At 58.4% G+C, this 17,783-nt stretch overlaps 2 protein-coding genes across 2 annotated transcripts; one reads left to right on the top strand and one right to left on the bottom strand.

Moving 5' to 3' along the window:
- The first annotated feature begins 11 nt into the window (after positions 1-11).
- On the top strand, positions 12-3,504 carry PPIE (peptidylprolyl isomerase E). Its single transcript, XM_068418076.1, has 10 exons — positions 12-92; positions 160-258; positions 439-482; positions 1,131-1,157; positions 1,355-1,436; positions 1,698-1,798; positions 1,925-2,048; positions 2,130-2,315; positions 2,880-3,022; positions 3,118-3,504. The coding sequence occupies exons 1-10, from the start codon at positions 62-64 to the stop codon at positions 3,184-3,186; spliced, it is 906 nt and encodes a 301-aa protein (XP_068274177.1). The 5' UTR covers positions 12-61; the 3' UTR covers positions 3,187-3,504.
- Positions 3,505-5,149: 1,645 nt separating this feature from the next.
- On the bottom strand, positions 5,150-17,366 carry LOC137673148 (bone morphogenetic protein 8B-like). Its single transcript, XM_068417762.1, has 7 exons — positions 16,955-17,366; positions 10,509-10,701; positions 9,719-9,867; positions 8,593-8,787; positions 7,815-7,894; positions 7,185-7,295; positions 5,150-5,806 (listed from the first exon to the last, which is right to left on the bottom strand). Exons 1-7 carry the CDS (start codon positions 17,364-17,366, stop codon positions 5,657-5,659), a joined length of 1,290 nt encoding a protein of 429 aa, XP_068273863.1. The 3' UTR covers positions 5,150-5,656.
- Positions 17,367-17,783: the final 417 nt, after the last annotated feature.

Below are 17,783 nucleotides of genomic sequence, written 5' to 3'. Positions count from 1 at the left end.
GGGGCGGCCGGGGCGGGCGGAGCCGCCGCGCGGTTCCGGGGCGGGCCGGGCCCGGGGCAAGATGGCGGCGTCCAAGCGGGTGCTGTACGTGGGTGAGTGGCGGGGCCGGGGCAGGGGCCGGGGCCGGGCCCGCAGGCGGTGACCGCTGTCCCCCCGCAGGCGGGCTGGCCGAGGAGGTGGACGAGAAGGTGCTGCACGCCGCCTTCATCCCCTTCGGGGACATCACCGACATCCAGATCCCGCTGGACTACGAGACGGGTGCGTGGCCCGGGGGGGCTCCGGGGCGGGGCGGGCCCGGGGGACGCCGCGTCCCGGCGGTGCGGAGCGGGTGAAGGGGGGAGCGAGCTCTGCCGGGGGGACGGGACGGGGTCCGACCGCTGCTGGGTCACTGTGGTACCGGTGTGTCTGTGCTGCCCGTGACCGCTTCTCTCTCTCCAGAAAAGCACCGGGGATTCGCCTTCGTTGAGTTCGAGCTGGCCGAGGTGAGAAAGGGGCGAGTGCTTGAGCTGCCCGGGGCTCCTCTGCCCTGGGGTTTTGGGGCTGGGTCCCCTTACCGCTGGGGACAGCGTGTGGCAGCGGGTGGAGGATGAAGGGAGGTTGTAGCGCAGTGGGAGTCGGCCTCTTCTCCCAGGCAACCAGCGCTAGGACAAGAGGACACAGCCTCAAGCTTCGCCAGGGGAGGGTCAGGTTGGACATTAGGAAGCATTTCTTCTCAGCAAGGGTCATTAGCCATTGGAAGGGGCTGCCCAGGGAGGTGGTGGAGTCACCATCTCTGGAGGGGTTTAAGAAAAGCCTGGAGATGGCACTTAGTGCCCTGGTCTAGTTGCCATGGTGGTGTCAGGGCAATGGTTGGACTCGATGATCCCAGAGGGCTCTTCCAACCTGATTGATTCTGGGATTCTGTGAGTTTATTGGATTAGTTGTGGGAAGATGAGCCCCAGATACTGGTTCAGATACGGCTCTTGCAAGTTCCATCAGTTCATACAGCCCCGGGGTAGATGAGCTTTAGGAAGACAGTCCTTTGGCAATCTTTTTTGCAACGAAATGCTGGGGCACGTATATGCTGAGCCTTGCTTTTAAAGGTAGAGAGAAGAAATTATAATAATGATTTTCTTTGGCTTTTTTGGCAGGATGCAGCAGCAGCTATTGACAACATGGTACGGACGCTGTTCCCACTCGCCCGTGGAGACACGTGGCACTGCTGTCCTCTCAGTAGCACGGAGCGGGGCCCTGTGTGGCATGGGCTGTGGAGGGAAAGCAAGCTTTGTTTTCCTCTGGGGGGATTTGAGGGGCACAGTGATTTTTTTTTTTTTACCTTTTGGTGGGCTTTGTTCTGCTTTTTTTCCCTCCCCAGAACGAGTCTGAGCTCTTCGGCAGGACAATTCGTGTGAACTTGGCCAAACCGATGCGAATTAAAGAAGGATCATCCAGGCCTGGTGAGTTGGTGCCCGGGAGGGGAGGGCATCCCCGTGGATGTTCAGAGCTTTGTGATCAGCCTTTCTGCTTTCCCAGACCCTGAGACCTCTGCCCTGTCTCCTGTTTGGGGACCTCGAGGGTCTGAGCAGCATCCTGATAACCACATAACTTAATAACCAAATAAGCAACAATATTCCCCAGTTCCTTGCATGGATGCCCTGACCCACGTGTGGCCCTGCGGTTCAGTTCCTGTGCTCTGACCCTTCCTTGTGCCGTTACAGTCTGGTCGGACGATGAATGGCTGAAGAAGTTTTCGGGGAAGACTCTGGAGGAGAACACGGAGGAGGCAGGAGCAGAGGCCCCCAAACCAGAGGTGCAGGAGGTAGGAAGAACAACCAGAACTGTCTGTGTCGCTGCTGTCCCGAAGGCTGAGAGTGTGGGATCAGCCGTGGCTGGAGGCAGAGCAGAGGAATAGCACCTCAACTTGCTTTTTTCTTTCCCTGCCCAGGGCGAGCCTCCCGCCAAGAAATCCCGGGCCAACCCTCAGGTTTACATGGACATCAAGATCGGAAACAAACCCGCGGGGCGGCTGCAGATGCTCCTGCGCTCGGATGTGGTGCCCATGACCGCAGGTGAGGAGGGGGTCAAGCCTCCCCGCGCGGTGCCTTCCAGCTGCGACGCAGCCCTCACCTCTCACCCTCACCCCCGTACAGAGAATTTCCGCTGCCTCTGCACCCACGAGAAAGGCTTCGGCTTCAAAGGGAGCAGCTTCCACCGCATCATCCCCCAGTTCATGTGTCAGGCCGGCGACTTCACCAACCACAACGGCACCGGAGGCAAATCCATCTATGGGAAGAAGTTTGATGATGAAAACTTCATTCTCAAACACACGGGGCCAGGTAGAGGCATCTTCCCAGGCCGGGGCTGGAGGGCAAAATGGCTCAACATCATCTAGGGGCCACACTTGGGCTGTTTTGACCTAGACCGTGTTGATAGTAGCAGCCCTGAATGATAATTTAAATTAGCCAAATGCTGCTGCTGCGGTGGGATCTGCTACAAGCAGAAAGGCATCGTTCACTCTCCATCCACACACTGTTAATTTCCAGTATTATATAATGGAGAAAGAGTTTTAAAGCTGCTTTCCTGTTTGATTTTAAAGGGGGAAAGTCACAGCGTGACTATGAAAAGCAGCAAAAAGCAAAACAGGTTTATCTCCAAACAGCTTTTCTATTACTGCAACTAAAAATAGATGAGCAATCTCTACCCCTTTCCATCTTTCGTGCTTGCAAGTGTTTTGATACAGTTGGTTTCCCACAGTTTCTGTGGAGTTTAATATTCAAAGACTTTCCTAAAACTGGCAGCGTTTTGCAGGGCACAGGAATGGGTTTGGGTCGATGTAGCGGCTCGCGTGCCAGAGCTCATCGCTCCCTCCCCAGCCATAACACTGCATTTCTTGATCCCAGGGCTGTTATCGATGGCAAACTCTGGCCCAAACACCAACGGCTCCCAGTTCTTCGTCACTTGTGATAAAACAGACTGGCTGGACGGGAAGCACGTGGTGTTCGGGGAGGTGACGGAGGGCATGGACGTGGTGCGGGAGATCGAGGTAGGTGCCAGCAGCGGGGGGCGGTTGGGGCAGAGCCCACCTCCTTCCTGCCCTTGGACTTCGTGCCTTTAATTCCTGCTGCTCCTTTCTCAAAGGCTCAGGGCACCAAAGACGGGAAACCGAAGCAGAAGGTGATTATCTCGGACTGCGGGGAGTGCCCGTGAGCTCGGCTCTTGGAGGGGCTGGGTGGGGTGAGCCTGGCCAGGAGGGGCCGGGGAGCTGGCTGGGGTGGGACGGCCCCGCGACCCCCCCAGCAGTGCCCAGCTCCTGCGGCTTCTGTCGAAATTCCCCTGCAAAGCTTGGTGTGAAAAGCTTGGTGTGACTGTGGCTGCAGCAGCACAGCAGGGTCCGGCCCACCCGAGGGTAAATCGCTTTTCAGCTTGCGCCGTCCCGTGCTGCCCCAGGTGGGGCAGGGCCGGTTCTGCTGCTGTGTTCCGGAGAGACTTTATATGAGGTGAAAATAAAACCTAGTTTTAAAAATACTGAGGACCTACCTCTGGCTGTTGAATTCTCACCGTGTGAGGATGGTCTTTGCTTTTAAGCAAAGATGATGTGTTTTTTTTTTTATATTTGCCCTCATCTTCTTAAATCCAGCACCGATGCCGGGGCGAGAAGGGCAGAGCCGAAGCTCTCGTGCTTTGCCAGCAGCAGGATCTCGGGGAGGTGTTTTTGGCGTGTCCCTGGCTCTGTAGTGTCCTTTCCCGTCAGCAGAGGGAGGCAGGTCCTGCTGGGAAGCCAGCCTGGTCCAGCTCCATCTCCATCCGAGCGGGAGGGCTTTTACTGGGAGAACAAGGTCAAGACAAGATGTGCCAGGAAATGAAGAAGCCCTTTGGGTGATAAGGAAAAAACTGCAAGTGATGAGGCTGTAGGAAGGGGTTTAATTTCCAAACTCTGGTTTGCAGAGCAGGATCCCCGCGTGCATTTCTAGCTCCCATCAGTGGGTAGCTCTGGCCGTGCACTGAAGGTAACCACGTCGCTGGGAAGTGATTGATTTGGGGTTTCCTATGACATTTTGGCACTGGGTACTTGTGGGACTGCGTTTTCGTGGGGAGGAAGGGCTGTCCGTGTGGTTTGGAGCTCGTGCAGGCGCTGGCAGGAGGGGTGGGGGCTGCCAGGGCGGAGAGGAGGGTCAGGGCTGCGGCGCTCGTCTGTAGGGGATGTTTTCTAGGGCTTGGGCGATCGGGGTTTTTCAGTTTCGCCAGCCCAGCTGCTCGTGGATCAAGGGTGTTTCGTTTCCGTAATAAACACTGGGTTGCTTTTATTCCCTTGCTGGTTTTTCACAGTGTTTGGGGGTTGTACATTGCCCTACAACTGGGACGAGGTGAGATACGGGCACTCAGACGTGATACCTGACAAGCAGACCAACCAACCCAGCATTTCCCCCCCCTCACTCCCTTCTTTTTGTTGTTTCAATCTCAACTTTTGGAAGACGGACCCTGGAGAAATCTTCAGCAACACCTGAGCCAGGGAGAGCCCTTGCTTGATGCAGGGGGTCGATGGAAGCCCTGGGCTTTCTCTCTGCAGAAGGCACCTCCCGAGCTGGATTTCACGTGGAATTAGTTGGCAGATAAAATCTTTCCAAAGCAGCGAGACCTTTTCTCGCAGCCGGGCAATGGCAGGGAGCAGATCTTTATTTTGGTGGGTTTATTGGGGTTTTTTTCCTTTGCATTTGGCTAAGCCAGGTTTGTTATTTGTTTAGTGACGCAAGGTTCTCCCGGTAGCGGAGCTGAGGAACAGGCCAGGCCCTTTCCTTTTAAAATCACAGCAAATAAATAACTTTATTGTGCGAATAGCCCAGGGAAGGTGCCTGGGGCCGCTGCGGTCGCAGCCCCGTTGTGAGCCCAGGGGAAGGATCCACGGGTGAGCGCAGCCGGGGAGCCACGACCTGACCTAAACCATCCCAACGCTTCGGCGGGGGCTTATTTTCAAGCAAATAGGTACAATTTTAGCCAATCCCAAGTATTTTTTTCATTGCGAAATCCCCTCCGCCGAACAGAGCGCTGCTGTGCCGTGACATTTATTAAAAAACAACCACCCAGAGAAACGACGTGTTTACTTTCCAAACCAGGCGTTTATTTTATAACAGGGTCCTAGCTCAATATGGATATAATTTTATTTTTTCCCCAACTGAGTTTTGTGAACTTTTAAGTAAATAGGAGCGGGTTAGTCAGCCAGCTACTTAATTGGCTGGCAGTGTTTTCATTAAGGGAATTAAAAGTGCTGGGTAGAGGTGGGTTAGTTATACAGGGCTAGGAACAGCTCAAGCCCAGAGCAACTCGGATGCCACCTCCCTTCTCCTAATTACCCTTTAGCCTGGAGACAGCAGCAGCCTGTGAGAGGGGAAAACACATCAGCCACGAGCAAAACAGACACGTAACCAGCCACAAATCCTCTCTTCCCTATATATATATATATATAAGTATGTATATATGTATGTGTCATTAAGTGTGGTAAGAGAATAAAAGTTTCATATTATTTACATCCACTTCTAGGAAAGGGTGGGAGGGATTTATTTTTATTCTTTATTATTATTATTATTATTAGCCCCTGGAACTTCTCCACACACGGCAGCACAAACCCAGTGTCACATTTCTCTGGGGTGGGACATTGAGGGATGGGGACAGGACCCAGCTGTCAGTGGCAGCCGCAGGATTTTACCACCATGTTGCGATGCTTCTTGAGGATGACGTTGTTGTTGCTGTCGTAGTAGAGGACGGAGGTGGCACTGAGCTTCGTGGGGGCACAGCACGCCTTGGGCACGGCCTCGGGCTTCATCAGGTGGACCTGGGGGATGGATGGAGCCCGTGAGCGCTGGTGAAAGCGGCTCCAGGCAGGAGAAAAACCATCGAACCAAAAAGCCTGGGTGAATGGGGAGATTATTTCCAGCTTTTTGCAAAAATATTTATTCTAAACTCTGGGCAGCCCTTGCTGCAGTTTATATTGGAGCGGGGCTTGGGCACTGCGTGGCCCAGGCAGCCCCTTCATTAATTTGGGATTTCTGGGCCCTTTTCTCACTGTAAATAGGCAAATGGCTAAAAAGAAAAATAAATCAGGGCAGCTTGAGCCTCACTCCTCGGTGGGTGGGGGAAGCTGGATGCTGTTGCAATAGAGATTCTCCTTCAGGGCTCAGTGCTGCCCCAAATTTAACATGTTGCCCTGAAATCTGAAGTACACACCACCATTCTGAACACAGCTCTGCTTCCTCCCCTGCTCAGGACACGCGTTATCCCGGTAATGAGATGGGTGAGCTGGGAGGTTCAGAGGCACGCAGCCCTCCCCGCCTGGCCCCGACATGTGCGATTAATTTATTGCAGGGGCAGCCCAGCTCTCCCAGTTCGGAAGTCCGGTGTTTTTGCTGTCAAACCCTGCTATTTGCAGCCCTGGCCGGAGCTGGCACGGCTCCCCCGCTGCCTTTGCCCCGGCACTTCCCAGAAGAGACGGATCCGGGCACCAGGTGATTCACATCCTGCCCAAACAGCTCTGTTTCGGGAAGAGCGTTGGGTTTAGGGGCGATGGGTGGGTGGAGAGGGGAAGGGGACCCCTCCCTGATGATGCCCAGCCCTGGACAGGGCCTCTGGCAGCTTTGTCGATGCAAAAATTAAACCCCGGCAGGCAACACCTTCAAAGGCTGGGCCGAGGGACTCGGCGCTCCCTGTAATTAACCGCGAGCACCCGGAGCCGGTGTGACTCTGCCATTAGGAAATCAAACACTCACAGGGCAGGAAATTCCAGAAATTAAAGCACGGGCTGGGATGCGGGGTGGGTTTGGGGGAAAAAAAATATACTGGGGCATTAAAGCCTTCCTGCTTCGAATATGCTGAGCGTAACGTTGGGCGCTGAGCCGCAGCGGGACCTCGGCTGAAACCCTTGTGCACGGCTGGCGAGGAGGATGCACGGGCGACGTGATGCCCTTGGCCACCAGCTGATAGCGGAGCACCCACCCAGATGTGCATAAACCCACCCAGATGTTCACACACCCACTGATATGTTATTGGGAGCTGGAGCTAAACTGCACCCTCTAACCTGCACATTCTCACACCCAGGTGCCCAGCCCCACATCCAGCTCTCCACAGGGACCTGCTGGGCTCCCACCGCTCCCCCAGGACCCCCAGCATCCCCCACCCCGCCATGTCCTGGGGCTGCAGCAGCGGGTGGCACTGACCAGGGACTGGAGGATGGCGTGGTTGGTGGCGTTCATGCAGGAGTCCAGGGGGAAGGCGCACTCCCCCTCGCAGTAGTAGGCTGAGTACCCCTGCGGGGCGATCACCCAGTCCTGCAAACAAAAAAGGGTGGTGAGACACTGGCCCAGGTTGCCCAGAGAAGCTGTGGGTGCCCCCTCCCTGGCAGGGTTCAAGGCCAGGTTGGATGGGGCTTGGAGCAACCTGGGCTAGTAGAAGGTGTCCCTGCCCATGGCAGGGGGTTGGAACTAGATGATCTTTAAGGTCCCTTCCAACCCAAACCAGTCTGTGATTCTATTCTATAAGGGTTCACACCAGTTACTCCGTGGGCTTCACCCTTTCTGCGCCCCTTCGTCCACTCCCCACCTGCAAACACAACCCAATCCTCCCTGGGTGGCCGTGCCAGCAGCAAGGGCTTATTTTGATTTTTCACGAGTTGTTTGGGGTCGCTGGTGGGGTTGGGGTTGGGACAGTTCACGTTTGCCTGCCCAGCTCCAGGCTGCGGCTGCGCATCGCGTCGTGGGCAGGAGAAACTGGGCTGGGAGGGAGCCCGCGGGCAGGACAATGGGGTTGGGTTTTTTTTTTTGGATTTACTTCTCCCGGCAGACAAGTACCAGCCAGCCGAGGTCCTGAAAGCTGACGTAGAGCTCGTGGCGCCGGCAGACCTGCCGCCCATCCGCGGCGTGGACATCGTCTGTGGGAGAAGGGGACAGGCAGCGTCAGCCCCATGGGACCAGCATCCCAATCCCCCTCCTGCTGCAGCCATCCCCGCTCAAGGGTGGGACTGAACAGCCCCCACAGTCGGGGTTAGTCCAGGAGAACACAAGACGAGGAGCCTCCGTGGTTGCACAAAGGGAAAAGCAGCTTCAGCCCAGCCTGAAATTTATGGCTCCGACATCGGGACGAGGTGATTCAGCCTGGGAAGGGCTAAAGCCCCGCTCTGCTCGTGGTGGCTTCGAGGGTTTCCCAAGATAAATGAGTTCGGGAGAGCTGGGGCTTCTTGCTCCCCTCCTGCCTGAGCAGCTTCCTCGGGCTGTGACACCCTCCCGGGGCGATGCCCTCCTGGGTGATGCCCTCCTGGAGTGATGCCCTCCCAGGGCAGCTTCAAAGCCAAGGGCAATGATGCAAAAAAAGTCCAATATTCAGGTATTCCAAAAAAAAGGCCACAAAACACCATCACCTCAAGGGCACCCACCCCAGACCTGCTGCACCTCCCAAAATGCAAATGACCCCAAGTCTAAAACCCCAGAGCTCTCAGCTCTGCTCCCCTGGGGATGCATTTCTGGGCCAAAAATGGGGATTTCTGTCAAGACAAGGCACGAACAAAAGGTCCTGCGAGCGTGGCAGCAGCAGAGCCCGGTGTTTTCCATGGGGACCCTGCAAAGCTCTTACCAAAAATCCCCGGCAGCTTGTTGGGATGCGGGAGGTCGTTGGTTTTCTTGGGCTGCCGCCTCCTGGGGGGCTTGGCCGCCCGGGGAACGCGCACGGGGCCGGGGCTGGCCCGGAAAAACGTCACCATGAAGGGCTGCTTGGAGCGGGGTCCCCGGCGCCCCAGCAGCCCCGCCGAGCCGGGGTCGACGCTGTGCCCTGCGGGGATGGGTTTGGTCTCAGAATGGACTCGTTTGGTTAAAGTAAGGAGAAAAAAATACGGGAAATTTGCAGTGCTGTGGTTTTGGCATGGACCCCCCCCCACCCCAGGGCTCCATCCTGCTGTTGCCCCCCAGGTGGGTGTACGAGGGGCAGCTCACAGAGGGGATATGGCCTCATCCTGCACGGCCACCACCCCACGATGCTCACGTAGAGCAAAGTGACTGGTTTTCCCTCGGTGCGCTGGGAGGGAAGGGGATGGATGGGGCACTGGGAAGGGGATGGATGGGGCACTGATGGCTGCGATTTCTCCCCCCATGGGAGCCGAGGTGCTCTTTGTGCACCTGCAAATGGCATCTCTGGAGCAGGTTTGACCCCTTGGTGAGAAGAGGGTTAATGCTCCGGCACATACTCAAGGATCCCTCCAGGTAAAGGGTTCATTAAGTGCTAATAGGGTTATTACAGCCCACACCTGGAGCCCCATTAGCATTAATGTCCTCAGGAGGCTTTGCCATCAGGGCTTGTTGTGCAAACCCAGCACCCCAACTTCTGGCACCCGCTGCCCACCATGGCACCAAGAGGGGAGATGAGAGGGCTCCAGCTCCTGGGGATTTCTCCTGCGGCTGCTCCCCTCGGCTAGAGGAAACAGCCTCAAGTTGCACCAGGGGAGGTTTAGATTGGAGATCAGGGACAATTTCTTCCCCAAAAGGGTTGTCAAGCACTGGCACAGGCTGCCCAGGGCAGTGGTAGAGTCCCCATCCCTGGGGGGGGATTTAAAAGCCGTGTAGATGTGGTGCTGAGGGACATGGGTTAGTGGTGGCCTTGGCAGTGCTGGGTTAAGGGTTGGACTCGATGATCCTAAAGGTCCTTTCCAACCAAAACGATTCTGTGATTTGGCCCCAAACGCTGCGGGCAGGCCGGGCAGGCTTACCATCATCCGTCTCCACGTAGAGTCGCAGCCCCAGGTTGTATTTCCGATCCACTAACCAGTGGCTACTGGCGGCCGTGACGTCAAACACCAGCCAGCCCTCGGTCCCGGCACGCAGGTCCTGGACATCCAGCAGGAACAGGTCAGACTCCCTGTGGAAATGGGGGGAAAAAAAACCCAAGCAGGTGAGTAACAGCACCCAAAGGGCACCAGCACCGGCGATAATTCACGGCAATGGCTCCTCAGTGCCTGTGTCCATACGGGTCCCGGCACAGCAGGGTCAGGACGGCGGCTCCCGGTGCCTCCGGCAGTGCTGCACATGATGGTGGCACCTTGGCGCTGCCTTGGGAAAAGGATCTTCTCAGCCCTGGCCAAAAAGCCGGGGTGAGGCACTGCCTGGTGGGAACAGCCGGCTGAGGCGGTGCTGCTTCCCTTGGCGTTGCATGGTGGGGAGAAGGGAATGTGCTGGGGCTGGGGCTTGTGAGGGGCCCCGTCCCCATCTTCATCCCCACCATCTTCATCCCCATCCCCACCCCACCATCTTCATCCCCATCATCTTCATTCCCATCCCCATCCCCACCATCTTCATTCCCATCTCCACCATCTTCATCTCCACCATCTTCATCCCCATCATCTTCATTCCCATCCCCATCATCTTCATCCCCACCATCTTCATCCCCATCATCTTCATCCTCATCCCCATCTCCATCCTCGTCCCCACCATCTTTATCCCCATCCCCATCCCCACCATCTTCATCCCCTTCCCCATCATCCCCATCCCCGTCCCCGTCACCTGTTGGAGTGCTCGGCGGCGATCTCGTAGATGCTCACGTGGAGGGTGGTGTTGGCGTGGCGGGGGACACCTCGCGCCTTGTAGATGCGAAACTCGGCAGCCGTCACCGACTCGCCCGTGGGCACCTGGGTCAGGTCGAACCTGAACTCCTTCCAGTACGGCTTCGGCGAGAACATGTCCCGGTCCTGCTCGACTGCGGAGCAAAGGGGTCAGGGAGGGCTGTGCCTGATCAGAGCCTGCAGCCCCCACCAAGTCCCACCAACCCCTTTGCCCCCAGTTTGGGGACAGACCTCGCTGGCTCTGGGCCCCCCACCCCGCTGAGCCCCGCTGCTGCAAATTCCCACCTCTCCTCTCCCGAGAGCGTTAATCTTGATGTAACCCCCTCTATTTTTGCACTGATTTGATTTTCCTGTACACCCACCAGCCTCCCAGCCTCTTCCTTTATTATTAATTAAAAAAAAATTAAAAAATTAAATCAAAAATCACGCGGGCTTGGCTACGGTGGGCGCACAGCGACACTGCCCTTCGTGCTCCTCCAAAGGGTGAAAAACCCACCCAACCCCCTGAGTTTTGGGGTCGGTGGGACCGTGGCCAGCAGGAATTGGGGTTTTTTCAAGTTTTTGTGGCTCGGGGGACAAACTCTGGGCAGCCCGAGGCCATCACGGGTCCCCTCTGCCCTGCACGCTTCGGGCTGCTGAGATGTAAAGGTTGTCACCCCATGGGAGACGTGGGGCCACTGCTCTGTACAAATAAAACCTCAGTTTTTACTGAAAATCCCTATTTTCTGCAGAAATCTGGTGCATGTTGGGAAAGGAAAAAAAAAATCTGGTGATATTTTTTTTTAATTAAGTCCATAAAGAAACAAACCCGCCGTCTTGCTTTACGGTAATGCAGCCCCACACAGTTTCTCTAATATGTAATTATTTCCTTCAAATTGTTCTTTAAAAATATTCCAGGCTGCCACGACTGAATATAATTAAAGTGATTAACGCTCGTCCCGCTTCAGGCGCAAAAGCAACGTAACGAATCTGACCCAGGCGCTGACTTTTAAAAAAATAAACAAATAATTAAATAAATACAAACACACTTTTTAAAATGCGATTTTTAACTGAATCCAGGGGAAAAAAAAAAAAAGAAATAATGCGAATTTAATACGCCATAAGGTTGTGTCCCCGTTTATACAGGGGGAGCAGCGTGGTGCCTCTCTCCAAACCGATTGCTGAGATTTTATATGTGTTAATGGATTTTTTCTTCTTTTTTTTTTCTTTTTTTCTTTTTTAAAAACAAACCCACATTCCCTCCAGCTCCCGGGCTCACCACAAGAGATGCTATATAAAAAGCCCGCGGGCAGGGGCGGATGCGGAGAAGGTTTCCTGCCCCGGCTGCCGGCCAGCGGCGGGTGGAGGATGCTGTGGGAGCTGGATCTGGCCCTCGTACCCCTTCAAAGGGGGGGGACACCGGCCCCCCGACCCTGCTGCAGCCCCTCGGGGGCTCCCCAGCCCTTTTCTGCATTTCCATTTCTTCCACTGACCCGTCGCTGCTGGTTTAACGCTCCTGGGCCATTAAAGATGCTGCTGGAGGCGCCGATGCCTCGTGGCTCTTGAAAAATCCTTAAATCCCCCCAAAACACCCCCAGAGGAACCACCTCCTGTGGTTTTATCGCTGATAAACTCCCCAGTGGGATGTCCCATGGTCGGTCCAGGTGACACCCAGGCACAGAGCGGTGTCCCCTCGGGTATTTTCGGTCACCTGGGTATTTCATGGGTCGCCCCTTCGCTCCTTGGCGTCGGGTAAGACCCAACCAGATCAAACACCAGCTCAGAAACCACCGTGACCTTCACGGGATGAGTTTCTCTAATATGTAATTATTTTCTTCAAATTGTTCTTTAAAAATATTCCAGGCTGCCATGACTGAATATAATCAACAAAGGGATGCTGTGGTACCACTCGGGTGGCTCCGGGGAGGGGCAGGGGGAGGTCTGTGGCAGAGCCGAGGGGTCACAGGGACCCACCAACACAGAAAAGGTCCCTGGGGCGATTCTTGGCTTTAACCTTTGTGAAAGCAGCAGTTTGTTATGAAATCTTTGCATCTGTATCCTGGGGAGGTGATGGGGGGGGTGAGCTGGTGGGGAGGGAAGCCCAGGGACGCCCTGACCAGGGGTGAGAGATGCTAAAGGGGACTGCAATTAGCTGTGCACCTTGATGAACCAAATGAGCCGGACTTAATATCAAGCTGCCTAGTGTTTGGGATGAGAAAGAAGGAGGAATTCTTGAGAGAAGGGAAGGGCAGCCCCAAGGGCGAAGCATCCTGCCCTGTGCCGACACGGGGCTGGCGATGGGGACGGGACCGGCGGCACCGCAGTAAGCAAACAGCAACCCAGGGTGGTGATCAGCAGGTTGGAGGAGGTTGAATATCGCCGTGTTTTCTGGCAAAATTATAAACCGCTGCAAAATTCTGACTCTGCAGCAGGGGGGAGCACGCGTGGCATCCCGAAAGCACCCAGTGCCCTTCACCCAGGCAGCAAAGTGGGTGCTGAAACGCTGCGGGTGCCGGACCAGGAGCCCGTCGCGCCTGGGAACCTGCTCCTGATTCGGGGCGGGTTGACTCAGCCACTCGGCCAACCCTCAATTATCTGTGGGCGGATTATCCGGATTGCGGATGAGACACACTAAAAAAAACCCAACCCAGGCTCTTTGCTCTCCTTGCCCCCTCCTCTGGCACTTACCCTCTCGCCCCCTAAATGCTGCTGCATCTTCCCCCAAAGCTGAATGCCACAACTATGCTGTGTGCTCCCACCACCCCCAAAAAAATAATTAAAAAATATTATATACATCTATAAATGGCCATGGGGATTTATAGGGGATGCCCAGTGCACTCCTGCTCTCTCCCCAGCGATGGGGTGACGGGGCCGCCTGCCCTCCGTCCTGCTCCCCACGTTATTTTTAGCTGTACTTTTTCACTGTAAACTTTCTCCGTTGCTATAAACTGCGCATCAGTTGTAATTACTGGTCCTGGCTGCTCCCGATGGTCCCCATGATCATTTCGGACACTAAATTAAAAGGAAATGCCAGGATATTCAACCACATGAAGCGCTCTGAATCCTAAAATAGGTTTAAAGGAGATGCAAGGAAGATGCTATCCTTCCCTTGCAAGCAGGAAAAAATAAGCTCCGAAGGTTTTTTTTCTGAAGTGGGGAGAGATTCAAGAGTTATCCCAGGCACGGTGAAATGAAGCTGAGCCTCTGCCGAGCTCCTGCTTCATCTCACAAGCGCTTCCTCCATCCTTGGGGTGAACATGGGGAGCCTTGGCCCCCGCTTGCATCCCCCCCAGCCCTACAAGCAGCCAGCCGAGAGCACGGTGCGGCAGGTGGACCCCAGGGGATATTTTTTTTTAATTTGCAAAGTTTTTCTGTTTAAAACACGACTGGTGGGTGCGTACAGAGCACCAACACCTCAGCACGGGCTGGTCCTGCGCTGCTGGAAGATGCTCTGGGTTTTCTGGCCACATCCCGGGGAGGGAAGGGGAGGCCACGTGTGCTGTGGTGCTGGGCGGTGGCGGGGGGCTCGGGCACGCCAGCCTCCTCCTCGCCTTCCCGTTACAAACCTCTCTGCTCCGTGATTATACCCTGCGTGTAACCGTGACTCATGGCTGGCGGCTCAGCCCCGGCTGAGGAGAAATCTCAAAGCCCATCCTTACCCCGGGCTTAAAAATACAACCCACCTGACTCCCTCAGCGCACAGAAATAGCACGGGTCGGGCTTACACGGAGAGTTTTATCCCGAGCAGGACGGGGCGGGTGGATCCAGCATCACCAAACCCAACCGAAGGTGCCCAGTGGCCGCCCATCGCCTGGAGGCCCCCGCTGCCCCCCCACCCGCCCAGGCCAGCCCCAGACCAGCCCCGCTCTGCCTGCCCAAACTGGGACGTGTTGGTGCCCCGGGGAGGTTTGTCGCTTCCCCTTCCCAGGAGAAAGGTGTGTGCCACTGGGAGCCGCGCGCCGGCCCGGCTCACACAGGGCTGGCTGGGAGCAGAGAGGTCCGAGTGCCCAATGGAGCACCGACTTACCCCATTTGCATGCCCCCATCAGGGTAATTGTGCAGCAAATTATGCATGGAAATGAAAGCTAGCCTTCTCCCACAAAAAAAAAAAATTATTTAATTAACTTGAAGGGGCTGACGAAGCCGCAGAAATCAAAGCCATTCAAATTGAAGGCTGGAACTGTGCTCCCCAATTCTCCCGGCTGCTCCAGGAGCATCGGGCAGGGGAGCGGTGCCAGCACCCCTGTGCCAGCGCCGCCGCCTCCCCCGAACATCCCACCCTGGGTGCCATCAAACCTGGCCATTTTAAAGCACTTTTTTTTGGTGTTCGTGTGCTGTCTGGAGTGCTGAGGGGAGCTGGGATTTGGTGCCCCAGTATCTGCCTCCCTCGGTCTCAGCTTCCCCAGGCTCTAGAGAGGAGCTGGGTGCCATGGGCACCCCTGACCACCGCCTGGAGCAGCAGGGTCTGTCCCGGGGAGCTCCCTGGCCTCTTTACAGCCACATGTGGCACAAGGGGATGTAAGGATGGATGGTGAGGACTTGGGAGACACCTCACAGCCTTCCCTCACCCATACCTCCTCCTGAGAGGGTGCAGGTCCCCTCCCTGCCTGGGCTCTCCAGGGAGGGGTCTCCCCATGCTCAGATCACTGGCTGTGGGGATCCCATGCGGGGTCTGGAGGGGTGCAGGGGAGGAAAGGGGCCCTGTCTGGTCCTCAGGGGTGCCGTGGTGAGGCACCTTCCCCTTCCATGGCCTTTGGCACACCATGGTGCAGCAGCCAAACACAGCCTTGCTCTGGGGAGGCATCCCCGAGCCCAGGACACTGGCCACGGCTGCGGCTCACGGGCCAGGACGCTGCTCTGTGCCTGCTAACACCCCCCACCCCACACCTTTGCACCGATGCTCCCCAAAAGCCTTGTGCTTGGCCTGGACAGGGACACCCGGACACCCCTTAAAGCCACGAGCAGAGGCAGGGAAAAGCTGCGTATCCGAACGCCCAGTCTGTGCATCCCGCTGGGTTCAGGCCACCCCAGTGCCTGCCCTCGTGGGGGCACCCCTCGCACCCCCAGGGGCTCGTGGCCCTGCTGATGCTGGCTGGAAATAGCTCGGCTTTCGCTGCCACCTGGAAATAGGCCGGTGGCTGGAGCCCGGCATTGCTCAGCAACCCGCTGGACGGGATTCCAGCAATAATTAGCAACCTTGAGGATTTTATTTGGAACCGTGATTCAGTGTCCCACCGCGGGTAATTCGGTCCACCCTGCTGCTGGCACGAGAGCCCTGCCGGCCTGCCTGCGTGCCCCGCTCGCTCCGCTGCCAGTCCACGTGTGCCCACCCAAACGGGGAGCGTGGGGTGGGCGACGCGGACGCCTCAGGTGATGGAGACAGACAGTGTTTGGGGGAAGCAGCCCCAAGTTCATTGCCAACTTGGGGAGAAGCTCACAGCGTTCCCCCAGCCTGGTCCCAGCCCTCAGCCCACCCTCGCTGCCTGACTTTCCCCTTCTCCATCTCCACTTCTCCAAGCAGAGCTGCCAAGGACCGCAGCGGCTCTCCCCCAGCACCCAGGGTGCAGCCCCGCGGCCACCAGCCCCCTCCCAGCCGCTCTCCCGTCGTTGTTCAGCTCAGCTCTGGGCACAAGAGGCTTTTCTGGACGCCCCGAGAGAGCACCCCGGCACCGCGGGACGCCCCGAGCCGTCGGTACGGTGCCCAGGTCCCAGCCGGGGACCGCGTTTGCTCCGCGGGGTTTGGGTCGGGCTCAGCTCGGCAGCCCGGGCTGGGCTGGCAGCGGGGCTCCGTGCGGTGCCCAGCCCCGCCGCAGCCCCGTGCGCCCCGTCCCGCCGCTCCCCGGTGCCCCCCGGTGCCTCCCGAGCGCCCCGGTGCGATGCGCTGCGCGGGGCTCGGCTGCCGCCTCCCGCCCCGGTTCTGCCCGTGTGCCCCGGTCGGCTCCGGCCCCCCCGGTCCTGCCAAAGCCGCCTAGATCCTGCCCATGTGCTCCGGTCCACCCGGTGCCCCCGCAGGCTCCGGTCCTTCCGGTGCTTCCTGGTCCCCCCGGTGCGCTCCGCTGTCCCCGCACGGTCCGGTTCCCCCGGTGCTCCCCGGTCTCCTCGGTGCCCCCGCACGCTCCGGTTCCCCCCGGTCCCCTCCGGTGCCTCCGCACGCTCCGGTTCTCCCCGGTCCTCCCCGGTGCCCCCGCATGCTCCGTTTCCCCCCGGTCCCCTCCGGTGCCCCCGCACGCTCCGGTTCCCCCCGGTGCCCCCGCACGCTCCGGTTCCCCCCGGTGCCACCCGGTGCCCCCCGGTGCCCCCGCACGCTCCGGTTCCCCCGGTGCCCCCGCACGCTCCGGTTCCCCCCGGTCCTCCCCGGTGCCCCCGCACGCTCCGATTCCCCCCGGTGCCCCCGCCCGCCGCGCTCACCCATGTTAACGAGGCTGACAACGGTGTCGGCGTGGCTGACGACGCTGCCGGGCGGGGGGCTCTGGGTGCTGAGCCCGGTGAGCACCGGCCGCGACACCGCCGCCTCCTCCTCCTCCTCCTCCGCCTCCTCCTCGCCGGCCACGGCGTGGTACAGGTCGAGCATGAAGAGCGGCGCGGCGGCGGCGGGGGCGCGGGCGGCGGCGGGGCCCCGCGGGCGCGGCCGCCCGGGCAGCCCCAGCACGGCCAGGATCTCCCGTTGCACGTCCCGCCGCTCGCCGCCGCTCAGCCGCCGCTGCAGGGACCCGGCGGCGTGGAGGCGGCGGCGGAGGACGCTGCCGCTGCCCGGCTGGGCCAGCACCGCCGCCGCCCACAGCAGCGCCAGGGCCCCCAGAGCCCCCCGGCCCGGCCCCATGGCACCGCCGCCGCCCGGGACCCCCCGCCCCGCCCGCACGGTGCGGTGCGGCACGGCCCCGGGCACGGTACCGGCCCCGGCCCGCCCCAGCGGGGCGAGGGAAAGGGACGGTCCCGCCGGCGGCACCGCCCCGGCCACGGCTCCGGGACGCCCCGGCCCTCCCTGCCCGGCGGCCCCGGGAACGGGGAGCATCGCCGGGCACGTGAACCCGTGGGCAGCCACCCCTGCGGACGCTCTTCTGCGTGGGCACCCAAACCCATCAACACCCAGACCCATGGGCGCCCATCCCTAGGGATGCTCACCCCCGTGGGCACCCACCGCTATGGATGCTCACCCTCGTGGGCAGCCAAACCCATGGGCACCCACCCTCATTGACACCCAGAGCCATGGGCACCCACTTCTATGGATGCTCACCCT

This window comes from Nyctibius grandis, chromosome 24, assembly GCF_013368605.1.
Source record: "Nyctibius grandis isolate bNycGra1 chromosome 24, bNycGra1.pri, whole genome shotgun sequence".
In the NCBI taxonomy this organism is placed as follows: Eukaryota; Metazoa; Chordata; class Aves; order Nyctibiiformes; family Nyctibiidae; genus Nyctibius; species Nyctibius grandis.
The sequence above is the reverse complement of the archived record's forward strand: the minus strand, read 5'-3'. Positions and strand labels throughout refer to the sequence as shown.